Below are 19,472 nucleotides of genomic sequence, written 5' to 3'. Positions count from 1 at the left end.
TCAATTATTGGCATTTATAGGTGGTTATTCCAGGTGTCAATCCAATGAATATTAATTATTATATTAATATGTTAGTATTATTTCTCAAACATCTCTGACATTTAGCTAAAACCTTTCTCTACCTGAATCCCAACAGAAGACATGCTGCAGCATTAATGCTGACATTTTTACTCTGATGCAAATATGTTTATTTCAGTCCTCATCACTTTAGTGAAGAATACAAAAAGTAACATTCAGTTATTCACATCCAGCAGAGGAACAGTCTGGAGAGTCTCTGCAGTCTCTGCTTCCTGTCTCTGAGACTGTTTCTGTGAAATCATGTGACCACAGGGCGTCCTCCCTCTCTGCTGATATAAACTGATCTTGCTCTGTCTCCTCAGCATCAGAGATCTCTGTGCAGCCAACAGGTGAACAGCAGGTGAGAGCACTTAAATACTTTAAGACGTCCAGATCAGGAGTTAACAGCAGATAGTAAGTGCAGGAAACTTGTATTTAATGTATGAAGTATTCCTCCAGACAGACAGGTGATATTTCCTCAGTAAGTGCAGCAGATGAAGTTTCACTCTGAAACATGTTGTTGATCTGTGAACTGTGAAGCTGTTTCTGTTTAAAACTCTAAACTGTCACTTCATGTCATCAGTGAGAGAGTAAACAGCTATGACCATACTGAAGGTGTGATTAATCTATAAAGTCTGTCTAAATTAAATTGATGTCATGATGTCATAATGCTACTAAGCTAGAAACTATTAAAGGTACAGTGTGTAATATTTCTGAGGATCTATTGACAGAAACGAAATATACAGTAATATCCACAACTGTGGTGTCAGTGGTGTATAAAGACCTTCCATAATGAACCGTTATATTTTTATTACCTTAGAATGAGACATTTATGTCTACAGACACCGCGGGTCCTCTTACATGGATGTCATAATGTTGAACTGACGTGTTTCTTTTGTGGCAGAAAATTGTGTCCTCTTACATTTAATCTTTTATGTATATTCTATTATTCTTACTATTATTGTTATATATTATTGTTATATTGTTGTCTTATAGATCGATATTGTGTTTTGATCCGTATCCTTTCCTCTCCTACACTTCTTATGTTAGTCTGTCCACATTTACTAGGGTTTAGGTCAGAGCTGTGAGATTGTTTTTGGTACTTTACCTCTCATGTTGTTCCTCTCTCTCCTGGAATGTTCATTCAAGGCCGAGAGAGGATCTCTGTTGCCCAAAACATAGAAACCTAGACTGTGTAAATGATTATTCATCCCTTTGCTCGTGGCCAGATGTTAGTGATTGTCTTAGGAGACAGAACCTCTGGTCCAGCTGATTTGTGTTGTAGTAATTCTTCAAAGACACCGTTTTGTTGTAACTCAATTATTTGCTCAACCCTTCACTAGGAATATAATTTCCATGACAGTTTCTACAGCAGCCCAAAGAGACAAACTGCTGTACAGAGCGCGTTTCATCACTACGACGAACGCGTGCAAAGACAAAGAAAAAGAAGAAGTAGCCTAGTAGAAGTCGTCTGGTTTGTTAGAAGTAAAAAAGAAGTGACATTTGGACAAATAGAAGACCGCAGGTATTATTTAACACAAGAGCCCGCAAAGGGAGGGCTGAGCGGTGACTGATGGTGCATTCATGTGGTGTCAGAATAATCAGAATTTTTTTTTCCTTATTGCAAAAGAGAAATAATATGTACAGAGGACACAAAGAAGTTTACAGATCTTTGATTTGTGCAAAATTACATATTGCATTTAGATATTGTGCAAACGTGTAATCTATAATCTGGTTAGAAAGGTTAGTTTGCTGTCCATGTAGAGTGATCTAGATGTCTGTGTGTTGTTTATACACTCTGATAAAGTTAATCCAACACATCTTTAGTGTCCATGTTGATTCGACATTCCCCCCCTTACTTTTTTCCCTAGGTATTTACCCCATTAATGTGATACGTGCTATGAGCTCTTACTAGTATGTATTGTCAGTTGTAGATCTCGTGCTGTATTGATGCTCTGTTGATCCTTGTATGTTGTTCCTAAACTGTAAGTCACTTTGGATAAAAGTTTCTGCCAAATGAGTAAATGTAAATGTGCTGACAGCTGCTGATAACAGCAGCACAGCTGACAGGAGGTCACTGACTTGTTTTTCTTTCATCCAGAGAACCAATAAGCTGCTGCATCCTCAAGCTCCTGTCAAGCAGTTACCATGGCAACGTGAGTAAAACTAGTTTCTACAACAACACAGAGTTTCAGAGTTTATTTTCTTGTTGAAATGCATCACACTGCTGAATCCCATTTTACTATATGATGTGAACATTTCCAACGTGAGCAGAGTTAAGAGTGAAAACTGGAAAAGTGTCAGATTGATGTGATTGTAGTAACAATTAAAATACTAGAACTGCAAGCAGTTATAAACGGGGTCCAAGCCTCCCGGCGCCAGGCGCCCCACCTTGCCCCGTGGAGTACAGGCGAGTCGGCCCAGGCCCGCCATGATTAATTGTGCCATGGAGATTAAATGAGCTAGCTATGAGTTATAAATGAAAGGGGCTTGTGGTTATGGAGATCTGAAATGAATGTATGTCTATGGGACTGTTTTTTGATTTCCAATTAATTGCACTACCTAGACGCCGACTGAGGGCAAATTTCACACAGGCCCTCAAGAGGCCGTGCCAGGTAAGGTCCATGAGTTTGGTGTAGATCGGACATTGCAAACGTAAGATCTGACATGACATCCTGTTTTAGCGTTTGCATAAACATTCGTCAGCTTGTAATTGGGACATTTTTTGGTGCATCAAGATTCCCTCTACAAACTTCCTTCGGCTCGGTCCAGAGATCATTCGTGCCAAGTTTTGTGTCGATTCGGACATGTGGCTTCGGAGGAGTTAATTAAAAGAGGTTTTTGTGATTTCGCGAAATGAAAACGTCATCGCACAGAGGCGTGTCCTATACGAATCGGCAGCGTCCCTCAAACACTGAGACATAAGGTTTATTAATGTGCGATGTAGTGGCCTTAGTTATGAGGCAAAATGTCCTTTGGTTGAAAATCCCACAGAAACGAATGGGATTGTCTGACGGTGTTTTAGCTTCCATTATAGCGCCACCTTTTGGCCGAATTGCACCACAATTTTCAGGTGTGATCAGGGCCCCATAGGAAACAATTGCCCCAAATTTGGTATCAATCGGAGTTGTGGTTGTGGAGATGTAAAATGCATGTAAGTCAATTGGATTTTTTTGAATAGCGCCAACTAGGGGCTAACTGTATGAAATTTGAAATGAAATGAAATTTTGCACAGCCCCTCAGGGGGGCATGTCACATAAGGTCCTCAATTTTTTAGTTGATCGGCCTTTCCAAGCCTGAGATATATTATACTTCCTGTTTTTAGCGTTTTCGCAAATATTGGTATCTTGTAATTGGGACATTTTTTGTCGGATCAAAATTCCCTCTACAAACATTTATCGGCTCAGTCCAGAGATAATGCGAAATGAAAACGTCATCGCACAGTCCTATACCATCAGAATCGGCAGCATCCCCCAAATACGTAGACGTAAGATTTATGAATATGCGATGTAGTGAGCCTTAGTTATCCTGCAAAATGTCATTTGATTGAAAATCCCATTGAAATGAATGGGGTGTTTGAGCTTTGATTATAGCGCCACCTTTTGGCCGAAGTGCACCAAATTTTTTTTAGTTCCATGGGGAAGAATTGACCCAAATTTGGTGTTAATGGTAAGGTGCCTCCCAGGGCTCAGTGAGGAATATTATTTTTTGGGGACTATGAATTTTTTTTGAGGACTACTTTGCGTTCCCTCGCAGTATGTTTTGTGTTACCTCGCATTACTTTTGCGTTACCTTGCAATATGTTTTGAGTTCCCTCACAATACTGTCTTCTTCCGTTAGCCTAGGCTACTTCCGAGCCATATGCTCAGCTGCTCTCAGCGCAACACTCCAGCTTATTCAATTTACTTTGAACGGAGAATTTCCTATGTTGATATAGTAGACTACTACTGCTCAATAGGCATATTATGTAGACTTTAATCAAAAAGGACCAGGCACCACGGCTGGGATCGCTTGGACGTATGGCTGCTCCCAGAGATTATCCGTGCCAAGTTTGGTATCGGTCGGACTTGCGGCTGTGGAGGAGTTAATTAAAATAGGTTTTTCAGTTTTTGCGATGTAGTGAAAAAAAGTCTAGGCGGAAATGGGCGTGGCCTATACCACAAGATTCAGCTCGATTCCCCAAAGGCGTGGATATAAGGTTTTTGATAGCCGCCTTCGTAGGCGGGAGTTCCAAGCCCAAACGTGTTGACCTTGCTTATAGCGCCCCCTAGAGGTAGACGTGTGTGGATTTTTGCGCCTGAGTTATGTGCAGTGAACTGGACCTACCCTAGGAGTTTTGCGTCCCCCCCATCACAGGTATCTGGTTATACTCTTAGCAGAAATGAATCCACTTTCATAAATATAACAAAGGAGAGTTCTTGGTGGTATAAAAAAACTAAAGTACTTAAATGTGTGGTGGGGGCAGCAAGTAGAGTGATTTTATTTATTTCATTCTATATTCAGTAGTTTTTGATCTCATGTCTTTACTTTTCTTCAGGAACATCTCATCCAAATATGAAGAAATCATTTCTAAAAGTGATCTGATCCAACCAGGACCTCCTGCTGTCTACCAGCTGAGACCAAAGAAAGAGAACATTGGATCTCTAAGAAGAATGACTCTTGGTGAAAGAAATGTGAACAAGATAAACAAAACCATCTTGCTTGTGGGTGAAACAGGAGCAGGAAAATCTACTCTGATCAATGCTCTGGTCAACTACGCCATGGGAGTGAAGTGGGAGGAGGATGTCTGGTTTAAGATCGTAGAGGACAAGAAGGACGAGGCGGACGATGTGTGCTTTAAGATCGTAGAGGATGAGAAGTTCGAGAAGAGAAGCCAACAGAAAGTCAGACATCAGATGTGATCGTGTACCAGATCTTTGGTTTTGAAGGTGAAACTCTGCCCTACTCTCTGACCATCATCGATACTCCTGGATACGGAAGCACCAAAGAAACTGAACATGATGACATCATCAGTCAGAGATTATTAGACTGGTTCCGCTCAGGAGAAGTTCATGAGATGAATGCAGTGGGTCTGGTGCTGAAAGCAACTGAGAATCGACTGGATGAGCGACTGAGGTACATCTTTGATTCAGTGGTGTCTCTGTTTGGAAAAAACATGGAGAAGAACATTGTTGCTCTCCTCACACACTCAGATGGTCTGACACCTGAAAATGTTCTGAAAGCTCTTGATGCTGCAAACATTAAGATAGCCAAAGATAAGGAGAATGAGCCTGTTCATTTTATGTTTAATAACCGCCAGGACACAGGGAGAACAAAGAAGAATAAGGATGCTTTTAAAGGTCCATGGGATGTAACAATGGAAGGAATGGATCAGTTCACAGAGTTTCTGGAAAAAACTGCACCTCAGAATCTGATGGCAACTATTGAAGTGTTGAAGGCTCGAATCAGACTGACAGCCTGCATCCAAAACCTGAAAGAGAGAGTTGAGTTCACTGAACAGAAACAGAGAGAAATCCAACAGACTCAGGAAACTCTGAAGAAACATGAAGAAGAGAAGAAGAGAAATGAAGAATTCCTTGAACTAAAACAGAGAGAAAACCAACAGACTCAGGAAGCTCTGAAGAAACATGAAGAAGAGATGAAGAGAAACGAAGAGTTCATTGTAGAATTTGATGAAGTCTACAAAGTGAAACAAAAAATTGATGAGAGGAGGTGGTGGTGGTTGTGGTTAAATTATGGAGGAGCTGTCTGCTGTACAGTCTGTGAGGAGAACTGTCACTATCCTGGATGCACATAGCCTGGAGTCCTGAACGCTGTGAGGTCATGAAAGGTGGCCGCTGCACTTCATGTACCAGGAAGTGTCCTGTATCAGATCATGTGAAAGAAAAGTGGATCTATGTGACCGAGACAAAGAAAGTTCAGAAGACCCTGAAAGATGTGAAAGAGAAGTATGAAAGAGGTAAAGCAGGATGTGAGGAGAACTGTCACTATCCTGGATGCACACTGGCCCAGAATCCAGAAAGCTCTGATGTCATGAAAGGTGGCCGCTGCACTTCATGTACTGGGAAGTGTCCTGTATCAGATCATGTGAAAGAAAAGATCTATGTGAATGAGACAAGCAAAGTTCAGAAGACCCTGCAAGATGTGAAGGAGAAGTATGAAAGAGGTAAAACTGGCTGTGAGGAGACACAAGCCTTTTGGAAACTTTAGAAAAGCAAATGGAAAAACTTCAGAAAGATAAAGATCAGATGTTGGAAAAGTCCTTCAAACATGTTGTCAGACTGGATCAGATCGCCCTGAATGTTGTTTCACTGTCCACTCATGTCCACTTGGACTTCCTGATTGAGAAGATGAAGGAGAAAGGAGACGCAGAGAAGGTCCAGAAACTGGAAGAGATGAAAAGTCGAGAAGATAAAGGAACCAGAGCAGGACTGCGGTACATGTCTGCTAAACTTACAGCAGCTGGTAAAGCAGTTAAAGCAGCAGTGATGTAGCAGGTGAACACCATCAGTGTGAGCAGCAGCTGTGTAGAAAACAAGCTCTACACTGTTGATCCAGATGTTTAAACATCACAAAGCGAGGAGTGAGGACGCCCCCTGGTGTCTCATGCTGAGTACAACAGCTCCCTCCCTCCCCCACATCACAAACTAAACACAGTCAGATCCTGTTGGACTAAATCCATTTATTTTTTCTCTTCTAATCATGTTTTCTCCACTATGATTGTGTTTGTGCTTGTATGAATAGACGTGTCTTATATATCCACCATGATGTCACAATGTTGAAGCTGTTGGGAAACTAAAGTGAACTCATTATAAAGGAGTTTAGCCTGGAGGGGGGTTGAAACCTCTTCCTGTGTTCTGAGAGTGTTAATAATATCTTAATATCTTTCTCAATAATAAAGAAGATTCCAGTTAATGTGTGTTGTATCAAAGTCCTATAAGAGCTGAGGACAGACTGCCTCTCCTCAGTCACACCTGTGTAATGCTGATGATGCTCTGACCTGCAAACAATAAAGATCTGCTGACATTATGAATATTGTGTCATCTGGGATTTGAGTTCCAGCTCTCATCTGCACTAGACAGCAGTTTAATAATGGCAATAAACAAAATCCAAAAGGCAGGAAATCCAAGACACAGGTAAACACAGAGAAAGGGCCGCTACGCTCGAGCAGAAGACAAAGACAAACTGGCTGAAGACAAAGGAAGCAGGCAGATTTTGAGTTCCTGTTTTATTGTGAAAGGGTTTGTCTTGTACGACTGAAAGGGCAGAAAGAGACAAAGATTCCTCTGAGCAACAGTTAAATAAGAATATAAGAAGTTTAAATATGAACAGCTTCCTGTTTCAGGGTCAAGTTCACAGTAACGTCTATAAGAAGCTGGAGTTAACAGACGTCTCTTCTGTCAGGCAGCACTGTGGGGACATCAACTAAATGGACGTTTTAATCATTTAATTCTTCTTTTGGGGCCAAACTATTTCAAAATAAGCATTTCCTGAAAACATCACTATAGCAGGTGATTCCAGCCTTGAACTGTAGCGAACATATAAAAGTGTTTCTAAATCAGTGTGCACAGAGGACGTTCCAGAAGAGAAGTCAGACAGAAAGCTGCTGCTGTGTTTGTGAAGAGTCCTGAAAGCTGATGTCCTCTGATGGATTTCTACGCTGCTTTCTTCCTGTGTCTTCGTGCTCTGAATGACTAGTTCAGATATTTCATGTGGAAACATGTTGATCCTTTATGTTGAGCTTTAGTTACATGAAAGCATCCTGAGTGCTGCAGCTTCCTGTGAGCTTCATGAAATCAGTTTGCTCAGAGTGTCTTCACTGGATCAGCAGCAGCTTTTGGACTCTGCTGAAGCTTCTGCTGAACTTTCTTCTGTTTCTCTTTGGGAGTTTGTGAGGAGCAGCAGGTCTGACAGAGATTGGTTCCAGCTGATGTTTCATCACGTGATCAGCTCTGTTGGTGATGCTTCCTGTAGTGACCACTAGAGGTCTGAAGTCAAAGCTTCTGTATTATAAAAGTGTAATATATTTTGAGATCCTGGATTTTTGAGCTGTAATCATCAATATTAAAACAAAAAAGGGCCTGAAATATTTCACTTTGTGTGTAATGAATCTAAATGGGGTTAAACCTTTTGACTTAAATAATGGGAAACTTTTCCACAACATTCCAGTTTTTTTAGATGCACCTGTACATTATTCTTACGCAGCTGTCTGAACAACTGAACCGGGTTATGAGTGGCAGCTCCAACAGAGGGTCCCCTTATAGACTCCCCTCAGCATCAGGTGTTTAACAGGTAAACAGGTTTACCTGTTTTTGAAATGAATCACAAAAAGAGAAACACACATATGAACCACTTGACTAGAAACGAAGCTGCACGCCTGATTGTAAAACTGTAAATTTGCAGCTCTTGACCACGTGTCAGCTGGTTAACTGCCGCTGAGCGTTTAGAAAAAGGACACGGCGTCTCTCTGTGTGACAGCAGCTCGGTTTAATCCTCCCCGTGTGGTTCAGGTACGAGCTCCAGACCATCGGGATCACGGCGGCCAACACCTGGGGCCTGTTCCTGCTGGTGCTGCGTAACCTTTCTTTCTTGCTTTCTTGCTTTTTTCTTGCTTTCTTGTTTGCTTGCTTTCTTTCTTGCTTTCTTGCTTTTTTCTTGCTTTCTTGTTTGCTTGCTTTCTTTCTTGCTTTCTTGCTTTTTTCTTGCTTTCTTGTTTGCTTGCTTTCTTTCTTGCTTGCTTTCTTGCTTGCTTGCTTGCTTGCTTTCTGGCTTTCTTTCTTGCTTGCTTTCTTGCTTTCTTTCTTGCTTTCTTTCTTGCTTGCTTTCTTTCTTTCTTGCTTGCTTTCTTTCTTGCTTGCTTTCTTGCTTGCTTTCTTGCTTGCTTTCTTGCTTGCTTTCTTTCTTGCTTGCTTTCTTGCTTGCTTTCTTTCTTGCTTGCTTTCTTTCTTGCTTTCTTGCTTTCTTGCTGCTTCTTTCTTTCTTGCTTGCTTTCTTTCTTGCTTGCTTTCTTGCTTTCTTTCTTGCTTGCTTTCTTGCTTGCTTTCTTTCTTGCTTGCTTTCTTTCTTGCTTTCTTGCTTCTTGCTTGCTTTCTTTCTTTCTTGCTTTCTTTCTTGCTTGCTTTCTTTCTTGCTTTCTTTCTTGCTTTCTGGCTTTCTTTCTTGCTTTCTTTCTTTCTGGCTTTCTTTCTTTCTTGCTTGCTTTCTTTCTGCTTTCTGGCTTTCTTTCTTGCTTGCTTTCTTGCTTGCTTTCTTGCTTTCTTGCTTGCTTGCTTGCTTGCTTGCTTGCTTGCTTGCTTGCTTTCTTTCTTTCTTTCTTTCTTGCTTGCTTTCTTTCTTTCTTGCTTGCTTTCTTGCTTGCTTTCTTTCTTTCTTGCTTGCTTTCTTGCTTGCTTTCTGGCTTTCTTTCTTGCTTTCTTTCTTTCTGGCTTTCTTTCTTTCTTGCTTGCTTTCTTTCTTGCTTGCTTTCTTGCTTTCTTGCTTTCTTTCTTTCTTGCTTTCTTTCTTTCTGGCTTTCTTTCTTTCTTGCTTGCTTTCTTTCTTGCTTGCTTTCTTGCTTTCTGCTTTCTTTCTTTCTTGCTTTCTTTCTTGCTTTCTTTCTTTCTTTCTTGCTTGCTTTCTTGCTTTCTGGCTTTCTTTCTTGCTGCTTTCTTGCTTGCTTGCTTTCTTTCTTGCTTTCTTTCTTGCTTGCTTTCTTGCTTGCTTTCTTTCTTGCTTGCTTGCTTTCTGGCTTTCTTTCTTGCTTGCTTGCTTTCTTTCTTGCTTTCTTTCTTGCTTTCTTGCTTTCTATCTTGCTTGCTTTCTTGCTTTCTGGCTTTCTTTCTTGCTTTCTTTCTTTCTGGCTTTCTTTCTTGCTTGCTTGCTGTACGAACCTCCAGTGGAAAATCCAGCGGATGAGGCTCAAGGGCCGTAACACTCCCCCCCATAAAATCAAACTAGGGGTTTGACTAATTCAGTCACCACTTGCTTTCTGGCTTTCTTTCTTGCTTGCTTTCTTGCTTGCTTTCTTGCTTTCTTGCTTTCTTGCTTGCTTGCTTGCTTGCTTTCTTGCTTGCTTTCTGGCTTTCTTTCTTGCTTTCTTTCTTTCTGGCTTTCTTTCTTTCTTGCTTGCTTTCTTTCTTGCTTTCTTTCTTGCTTGCTTTCTTTCTTTCTTGCTTGCTTTCTTTCTGCTTGCTTTCTTGCTTTCTTTCTTGCTTTCTTTCTTGCTTTCTTGCTTTCTTGCTTGCTTTCTTTCTTGCTTTCTTGCTTTCTTGCTTGCTTTCTTCTTTCTTGCTTTCTTTCTTGCTTGCTTTCTTTCTTGCTTTCTTGCTTTCTTTCTTGCTTTCTGGCTTTCTTTCTTGCTTTCTTTCTTTCTGGCTTTCTTTCTTTCTTGCTTGCTTTCTTTCTTGCTTTCTGCTTTCTTTCTTGCTTGCTTTCTTGCTTTCTTGCTTGCTTGCTTGCTTTCTTGCTTGCTTGCTTGCTTGCTTTCTTGCTTTCTTTCTTTCTTTCTTCTTGCTTGCTTTCTTCTTTCTTGCTTGCTTTCTTGCTTTCTTCTTTCTGGCTTTCTTTCTTTCTTTCTTGCTTTCTTTCTTGCTTGCTTTCTTGCTTTCTTGCTTTCTTGCTTTCTTGCTTTCTTGCTTTCTTTCTTGCTTTCTTTCTTTCTGGCTTTCTTTCTTTCTTGCTTGCTTTCTTTCTTGCTTTCTTTCTTTCTTTCTTACTTGCTTTTTGCTTTCTTTCTTGCTTTCTTGCTTTCTTGCTTGCTTTCTTTCTTCTCTTACTTGCTTTTTTGCTTTCTTTCTTGCTTTCTTGCTTCTTGCTTGCTTTCTTGCTTTCTTGCTTGCTTGCTTTCTTGCTTTCTTGCTTTCTTTCTTTCTTGCTTTCTTTCTTGCTTTCTTTCTTTCTTTCTTGCTTGCTTTCTTGCTTTCTGGCTTTCTTTCTTGCTTGCTTTCTTGCTTGCTTGCTTTCTTTCTTGCTTTCTTTCTTGCTTGCTTTCTTGCTTGCTTTCTTTCTTGCTTGCTTGCTTTCTGGCTTTCTTTCTTGCTTGCTTGCTTTCTTTCTTGCTTTCTTTCTTGCTTTCTTGCTTTCTTTCTTGCTTGCTTTCTTGCTTTCTGGCTTTCTTTCTTGCTTTCTTTCTTTCTGGCTTTCTTTCTTGCTTGCTTGCTGTTACGAACCTCCAGTGGAAAATCCAGCGGATGAGGCTCAAGGGCCGTAACACTCCCCCCCATAAAATCAAACTAGGGGTTTGACTAATTCAGTCACCACTTGCTTTCTGGCTTTCTTTCTTGCTTGCTTTCTTGCTTGCTTTCTTGCTTTCTTGCTTTCTTGCTTGCTTGCTTGCTTGCTTTCTTGCTTGCTTGCTTGCTTGCTTGCTTTCTTGCTTGCTTGCTTTCTTGCTTGCTTGCTTTCTTTCTTTCTTGCTTTCTTTCTTTCTTTCTTGCTTGCTTTCTTGCTTTCTTGCTTGCTTTCTGGCTTTCTTTCTTGCTTTCTTTCTTCTGGCTTTCTTTCTTTCTTGCTTGCTTTCTTTCTTGCTTGCTTTCTTGCTTTCTTGCTTTCTTTCTTTCTTGCTTTCTTTCTTGCTTTCTTTCTTGCTTTCTTTCTTGCTTTCTTTCTTGCTTGCTTTCTTGCTTTCTGGCTTTCTTTCTTGCTTGCTTTCTTGCTTGCTTGCTTTCTTTCTTGCTTTCTTTCTTGCTTGCTTTCTTGCTTGCTTTCTTTCTTTCTTGCTTGCTTTCTGGCTTTCTTTCTTGCTTGCTTGCTTTCTTTCTTGCTCTTTCTTGCTTTCTTGCTTTCTTCTTTCTTTCTTGCTTGCTTTCTTGCTTTCTGGCTTTCTTTCTTGCTTTCTTTCTTTCTGGCTTTCTTTCTTGCTTTCTTTCTTTCTGGCTTTCTTTCTTGCTTGCTTGCTGTTACGAACCTCCAGTGGAAAATCCAGCGGATGAGGCTCAAGGGCCGTAACACTCCCCCCCATAAAATCAAACTAGGGGTTTGACTAATTCAGTCACCACTTGCTTTTTTTTTTCATTCCTACACCTGGCAAAAAAAAACAAACAAACACTCCCACCCACTCTCAACATCTTTCCCCAGAAGATGAAGAAATCTCACCCGCGGGACAACGCGTTGGCTATTACGTTGTCAGCCCCTTTCTTATGCCGGATCTCTAAGTTGTAACCCTGCACCAACAGAGCCCACCTCATCAGGCGTTGGTTGTGGTTATACATCCGGGACAGGAAAACTAGAGGTTTATGATCTGTGAAGACAACAACTGGCGAGGGACTATAACCAACATAGACTCTAAAATGCTGCAGAGCGAGCAGCAATGCAAGGGTTTCCTTCTCTATGGTGGAGTAGTTTAGCTGATGTTTTTTAAACTTGACAGAGAAGTAGCTAACCGGATGGCACACATCTCCTGTTCCATCCTGCAACAGCACAGCTCCAGCGCCGGTGGCACTTGCGTCAACCTCGAGCTTAAAGGGGAGAGAGAGGTTAGGTGCGGCCAGGACTGGGGCACAACAAAGGAGAGATTTCACCGCCTCAAAAGCATGTTGACACTCATCCGTCCACACAAACGGGACTGTGGGACTACATAAGCTAGTCAGGGGGGCGACAACTACTGAGAAGTTCCTACAAAAACACCTGTAATATCCAGCCATACCAAGGAAACGACGGAGTTCACGTCTGGTCGCGGGGGCTGGGTAGGTTAACACAGCAGAAACCTTGGCGTTAACAGGACAGACCTGGCCGTGGCCTACCTCTTTACCAAGTATGTCACCGTGGCCTTTCCAAACTCACACTGAGCCAAGTTTAGTGTCAGTGACGCTGCTGCTAACCTCTGGAACACCGCAGCCAAAGTAGACAGGTGACCAGCCCAGTCGGCTGAGTACACTACCACATCGTCTAAGTAAACATTGCAGTTTGGGACAGTCCCCAATACCATATGCATCATTCGTTGGAATGTTGCAGGCGCATTCCTCATTCTGAAGGCCATAACAGTGTACTCCATGAAGTCATCTGGGGTAACAAACGCAGAGATATCGGATGCACGAGGGGTTAATGGCACCTGCCAGTACCCCTTTAGCAGGTCTAGCTTAGTGATTTACTCCGCGGGACCAATACTATCTATGCAGTCCTCCATCTGGGCAACGGGAACGAGTCTGGGACGGTCACTGCATTTACCTTACGAAAGTCTGTGCAGAAACGAGGTGTACCGTCGGACTTAGGAGTAAGCAAACATGGCGAACTCCATGGGCTACAGCTGGGTCGGGCTATCCCATTTCGTACCATGTAATCAACTTCCTCTTTCATCATTTCTCTCTTAGCCAGCGGACAACGATATGCATGCTGCTTTATGGGGGCAGCTGTCCCAACGTCGATATCGTGATGCAGTACAGTGGTCTGGGATGGCACATCACTAAACAGAGGGAGATGAGAGGTTATCAACACCATTACATCATCACGTTGTCTCAGGGGGAGGTAGGACAAATGTGCCTCTAGGCTAGACAAGAGCTTTGAATTGGGCAACCTACCACCCTGGTGACCTTCATCGAGCCCTGCTAAGCCATCATCAGGTTCAGCCCCGCCACGAACCAAGGAAACGGAGGGGTTGCCTGGAGCAGCAGTCTCCGGAGTTTCTTCCTGCTTCTCCTGAGCCGCTTCTCTGGAATGATAGGGCTTCAACATATTAATGTGACACAGGCGTCTCTTTCTTTTACGGTCAGGTGTGTGAATGATGTAATAGTACACAGACACAGGGCTCAAGGGCCGTAACACTTTCTTCTTGCTTTCTTGCTTTCTTTCTTGCTTTCCTGCTTTCTTTCTTGCTTGCTTTTTTGCTTTCTTTCTTGCTTTCCTGCTTTCTTTCTTGCTTGCTTTTTGCTTTCTTCTTGCTTTCTGCTTTCTTTCTTGCTTGCTTTTTTGCTTTCTTTCTTGCTTTCTTGCTTGCTTTTGCTTTCTTTCTTTCTTGCTTGCTTTCTTTCTTGCTTGCTTTCTTTCTTTCTTGCTTTCTTTCTTTCTTTCTTTCTTGCTTACTTGCTTGCTTGCTTGCTTCTTGCTTGCTTTCTTTCTTTCTTGCTTTCTTGCTTGCTTGCTTTCTTGCTTTCTTGCTTGCTTTCTTTCTTTCTTGCTTTCTTGCTTTCTTGCTTGCTTTTTGCTTTCTTTCTTGCTTTCTTGCTTTCTTGCTTGCTTTCTTGCTTTCTTGCTTTCTTGCTTGCTTTCTTGCTTTCTTGCTTTCTTTCTTTCTTTCTTTCTTGCTTACTTGCTTGCTTCTTGCTTTCTTGCTTGCTTTCTTTCTTTCTTTCTTACTTGCTTTTTTGCTTTCTTTCTTGCTTTCTTGCTTTCTTGCTTGCTTTCTTTCTTGCTTTCTTGCTTGCTTGCTTTCTTGCTTTCTTTCTTTCTTTCTTTCTTGCTTACTTCTTGCTTGCTTTCTTTCTTTCTTGCTTTCTTGCTTTCTTGCTTGCTTTCTTTCTTTCTTGCTTTCTTGCTTTCTTGCTTGCTTTTTTGCTTTCTTTCTTGCTTTCTTGCTTTCTTGCTTGCTTTCTTGCTTCTTGCTTTCTTGCTTGCTTTCTTGCTTTCTTGCTTGCTTTCTTTCTTGCTTTCTTTCTTTCTTTCTTTCTTGCTTACTTACTTACTTACTTGCTTGCTTGCTTGCTTTCTTGCTTTCTTGCTTGCTTTCTTTCTTTCTTGCTTTCTTTCTTGCTTTCTTTCTTTCTTTCTTTCTTGCTTACTTTCTTGCTTGCTTTCTTGCTTGCTTTCTTGCTTTCTTGCTTGCTTGCTTTCTTGCTTTCTTGCTTGCTTTCTTTCTTTCTTGCTTTCTTGCTTTCTTGCTTTCTTGCTTGCTTTCTTGCTTTCTTGCTTGCTTTCTTGCTTTCTTTCTTGCTTGCTTTCTGCTTCTTGCTTGCTTTCTTGCTTTCTTTCTTGCTTGCTTTTTTGCTTGCTTTCTTGCTTTCTTGCTTGCTTTCTTGCTTTCTTGCTTTCTTGCTTGCTTTCTTTCTTTCTTTTTCTTGCTTTCTTTCTTTCTTTCTTGCTTGCTTTCTTTCTTGCTTTCTTGCTTTCTTGCTTGCTTCTTTCTTGCTTTCTTGCTTCTTGCTTTCTTGCTTACTTACTTGCTTTCTTGCTTGCTTTCTTGCTTGCTTTCTGCTTGCTTTCTTTCTTGCTTGCTTGCTTTCTTGCTTTCTTTCTTTCTTTCTTGCTTACTTACTTTCTTGCTTTCTTTCTTTCTTGCTTTCTTGCTTGCTTTCTTTCTTTCTTGCTTTCTTGCTTTCTTTCTTGCTTGCTTGCTGCTTTCTTGCTTTCTTTCTTGCTTGCTTGCTTTCTTTCTTGCTTTCTTGCTTTCTTGCTTGCTTTCTTCTTTCTTGCTTTCTTTCTTGCTTTCTTTCTTTTTCTTGCTTTCTTGCTTGCTTTCTTTCTTTCTTGCTTGCTTTCTTGCTTGCTTGCTTTCTTGCTTTCTTGCTTTCTTGCTTTCTTTCTTGCTTGCTTGCTTTCTTTCTTGCTTTCTTGCTTGCTTTCTTGCTTTCTTGCTTGCTTGCTTTCTTTCTTTCTTGCTTTCTTTCTTTCTTGCTTTCTTGCTTTCTTGCTTTCTTGCTTTCTTGCTTGCTTTCTTGCTTGCTTTCTTGCTTTCTTGCTTGCTTTCTTGCTTTCTTGCTTTCTTGCTTTCTTTCTTGCTTTCTTGCTTTCTTGCTTTCTTTCTTGCTTGCTTTCTTGCTTTCTTGCTTGCTTTCTTGCTTTCTTGCTTTCTTGCTTGCTTTCTTGCTTGCTTTCTTGCTTGCTTTCTTGCTTTCTTGCTTGCTTTCTTGCTTGCTTGCTTTCTTTCTTGCTTTCTTGCTTGCTTGCTTGCTTTCTTTCTTGATTTCTTGCTTGCTTTCTTGCTTTCTTTCTTGCTTGCTTGCTTTCTTGCTTGCTTTCTTGCTTGCTTTCTTGCTTTCTTGCTTCTTTCTTGCTTGCTTGCTTTCTCCGTCTCTTGTCCCCAAACAACACTCCACAACTCTATAAAAATTGAACTAGAATGGTAAATTAGAAAAAGAATATTATGAGAAATAATGTCGTTAGTCTTCTCCGCACAAGTTTGAATTCAGCAGCTTTTCCTCCAGACAAACAAATGTCTTGATGAAAGTCAGGAAAGCCGACCTGTCATCAGATAAACCGAGCAGCAGCACACTTTACTCATTAGTTTTAGGCTTTATTCATGTAGTAGAAGTATGAATCCATTCAGGTCAACAAGAACCAAGTTTTCCGTGGGACATTTTTACCAAGACGTTATTGGACATCAGCCCTCCTTCACCCAGTTGCTGCATGGTTTTTTAGAGTAGAAGGGTTTTATTTATTCACATATACATTAATATATTCATATGCACTTGCAATATAACAAAGAACAAAGAAGTGATCATATATGTGAAATGGTCCCCAAAGAAGCTATCTAAAGCTTATGCTCGGGGGCCATTACAATCAAAAAAAAAGAAAGAAAAACAAAAACAAGAAAATGTGTGGCCTACATATAAGACATTTCATACATAACTTTCACACAACACATTAAGGAATCCCATTTAACAAGTACAATTTTGTTTTACAGTTTACCTTGAGATTGTAGGAGTAACACTGACATACATTCAGAATATGAGGTAGTACATACATCAAGAAGATGAATACAAGCTTAATAGTTGTTTCTTCAGATTTTGTTTAAAGGAAACAAAAGAGCTTGAGTTTTCAGATTGTCATCCAGCTCATTCCAATCCGTTGGAAAAGCTTTGAGAGAAATCCCAGTATGGCCTGCAGCAAGTTTCAAATTGTACGGAGCACATTGTTTGTTAAAGGAGAAATGTGTCAATATAACATTTTAAATGAAATATTGTGCTGCTGCAGAGACATTCTGGCCTTTAAACCATGTTCTATAAACAGCACAGTTTAATATTAATATATTAATAATAATTAATATTTTTCAGCCCAACCTTGTAGACATTTTGACTTCCTGTGTCTTTGTGTGTGGGACACAGGAACTGTGAAATCAAATCAAACACATAAATATAACAGTGAGCAAAGCAGAGTGTTTGTCCTGCTGGGTTGGGGAGGAGCCGCTGATGGAAACAGGGATGGTGGAGGACATGTGGGGGTCTGGAGGAGGACAGGTGAGGGAAAGGTGGGGGACTGGAGAAGGACAGGTGGGGGACAGGTGGAGGACAGGTGGGAGACAGGTGGAGGACAGGTGGGGGACAGGTGGGGGACAGATGGGGGACAGGTGGAGGACAGGTGGGGGACAGGTGGGGGACAGGTGGAGGACTGGTGGGGGACAGGTGGGGGACAGATGGGGGACAGGTGGAGGACAGGTGGGGGACAGGTGGGGGACAGGTGGAGGACTGGTGGGGGACAGGTGGGGACAGATGGGGGACAGGTGGAGGACAGGTGGGGGACAGGTGGGGGACAGGTGGGCTGCACCGGCTGCTGTGTCCAAGCTACAAGTCTAATGCAGGTGTGGTGAATATTTTATTGGTCTGTAAATGTTGAAAAGAGACGAGCCGGAGAAGCAAAACACCCGAAACGCTTGACTTACGGCGAGTAGCCTCTACTCGACCAATCAGAAACGTGCCCCCCCCCCCATCAATCAATCAATTTCACTGTTTAATCCACCAGCTCTTTCCCATTATCTGATGATATTTGATCTGGAAGTCCCCACCTGCTTATGACCTCTCTACACAAAAACTTGGCAACCGACTGAACGTCTTTCGCTTGGTTGGACAGGCCTCCGGCCATCGTGAAAATCTATCCACAACCACTAGCATGTATCTTTTCCCAACTGGTTTTATCATATCGACAAAGTCAACAACTAACTCACGCATAGGACCCTTGGGGTGGGAATGTAACCAGGAGGAACAGTCACACCCCTGCGGACATTATTTTTCAGACAGATTGTACACCTGCCTATGACATAATCAATCTGTTCAAGAAATATGGTGCCCAAAAACCATACTCCTTTGTGATTTTTCCTAACCTCCCCCCTGGCAACATGAGCTAACCCATGTGCTTCCTGAATCATCAGACCTAACAGGTCCAGAGGTGCTACTATCAGTCCCTCGTGATTTCACCAAAGACTCGTAGAATCCTTAACAGCACCTCGGTCTAGCCATAACTGTTTATCAGTCATAGAAGCAGCTTCCTGCATCAAAATCACTTCCTTAAGCGTAATTCTGTCTTCCAAGTCCACCCCATGAGTGACCAGAAAAACCTTGCCCAATTTGTCAGCTCCTGTGACAGCTTTTGCAGCTTCATCAGCAGCTTTGTTCCCTTGTGTCACTCTTGACGCATCTGTTTTATGAGCTGCACACTTAGCTATCGCTATCTCTTTAGGCCTCATCATAGCATGCAACAGTTTTATTATTTGTGCGTGATGTTGTATCGGAGAACCATCCGTTTTCTTAAACCCCCGACCTTTCCACACTGCTCCAAACAAATTACATACATTATGTGCAAATGCAGAATCAGTATATATTGTCACTCGCTGTCCGTCTGCTAACAAACACGCTTCTGTTAGCCCTACAAGTTCTGCAGGCTGTGCGGATGCAGGCTGTGGTATCACTTCAGCTTTTTCAACAACAAGTCCAGTTCCTTGAGCTTTTACTACTGCATAGCCAGCACACAATTTATCTCCCACACGATAACAAGACCCATCAGTCCAATACTCCAGGTCTGCCTCACATAGTGGAAGGGCTTGCAAGTCTGATCTAAGCCTTGTGTAGCCTTGCCCCTACCTGTGCCTGCCACTTCCTGTCACCTTTGCCCTCTATATACACAACCATGTGCATCTAATCACTGCCACCCAGTGTCCAAATACCAATATAAATATATCTAAACAAAAATAAAATATCATACATAAATGGCTCCTACACAGCCAACGGCCCCTAATTGTCTTATATAACAATTACCAAAAAATAATTAAAAGGAGCTAAATACACTACACCTTTTTTCCTTGTTGGCAATTAATCTTCTTTAGTGATTCCTCTGTCTTCTTTTTTCAAAATAGTCATTTTTAGGGCCAGGGGTTCCAGAACATGGCACCTGTTGGGATCTGGTCTTTACCACCAGTCCTTGCTGTATCTAAATCTCAGTCTCTTTAATCAGACATATCTATCATTAAGATTCAAAACGTGGAGGAATGACTCGATGAACATAAAAAGAAAAGATGTGATTAATATTATAAATATGAACAGTTTTTACAGCTTCTTCCAGATTAGCAGTGTGAGATACATAATGTTTAATTTCCTTCAAATGTAGAGCAGGAACAGTCTTCATCAGGTAGGTAGAGACTGTTTCACCAGTTGAAGTTGTGATGAATCCTTTTCTAACACATTCTCACTCCCAAATTGTTACATTATGTTTGTCAGTAACCTTTTGTAACATAAATAAAACATCTAATATTGACACAGGAAATGAAAATCGTGTTTCTGTCTCTCCATCCCCCACCG

General features: G+C 41.5%; 1 protein-coding gene across 1 annotated transcript; it reads left to right on the top strand.

The window, feature by feature from the left end:
• Positions 1 to 4,938: 4,938 nt before the first annotated feature.
• LOC119914593 (uncharacterized protein PFB0765w-like) lies at positions 4,939 to 7,090 on the top strand. Its single transcript, XM_038733988.1, has one exon. It carries the CDS (start codon positions 5,114 to 5,116, stop codon positions 5,852 to 5,854), a length of 741 nt encoding a protein of 246 aa, XP_038589916.1. The 5' UTR covers positions 4,939 to 5,113; the 3' UTR covers positions 5,855 to 7,090.
• Positions 7,091 to 19,472: the final 12,382 nt, after the last annotated feature.

This window comes from Micropterus salmoides, unplaced genomic scaffold, assembly GCF_014851395.1.
Source record: "Micropterus salmoides isolate LMB-PRFRI ecotype aquatic unplaced genomic scaffold, ASM1485139v1 Ms_hic_scaffold_20, whole genome shotgun sequence".
Classification (NCBI taxonomy): Eukaryota; Metazoa; Chordata; class Actinopteri; order Centrarchiformes; family Centrarchidae; genus Micropterus; species Micropterus salmoides.
The sequence above is the reverse complement of the archived record's forward strand: the minus strand, read 5'-3'. Positions and strand labels throughout refer to the sequence as shown.

Coding starts and splice junctions, on each gene's coding strand:
- LOC119914593 (XM_038733988.1), top strand. CDS start 5,114: ATGAATGCAGTGGGTCTGGTGCTGAAAGCAACTGAGAATCGACTGGAT.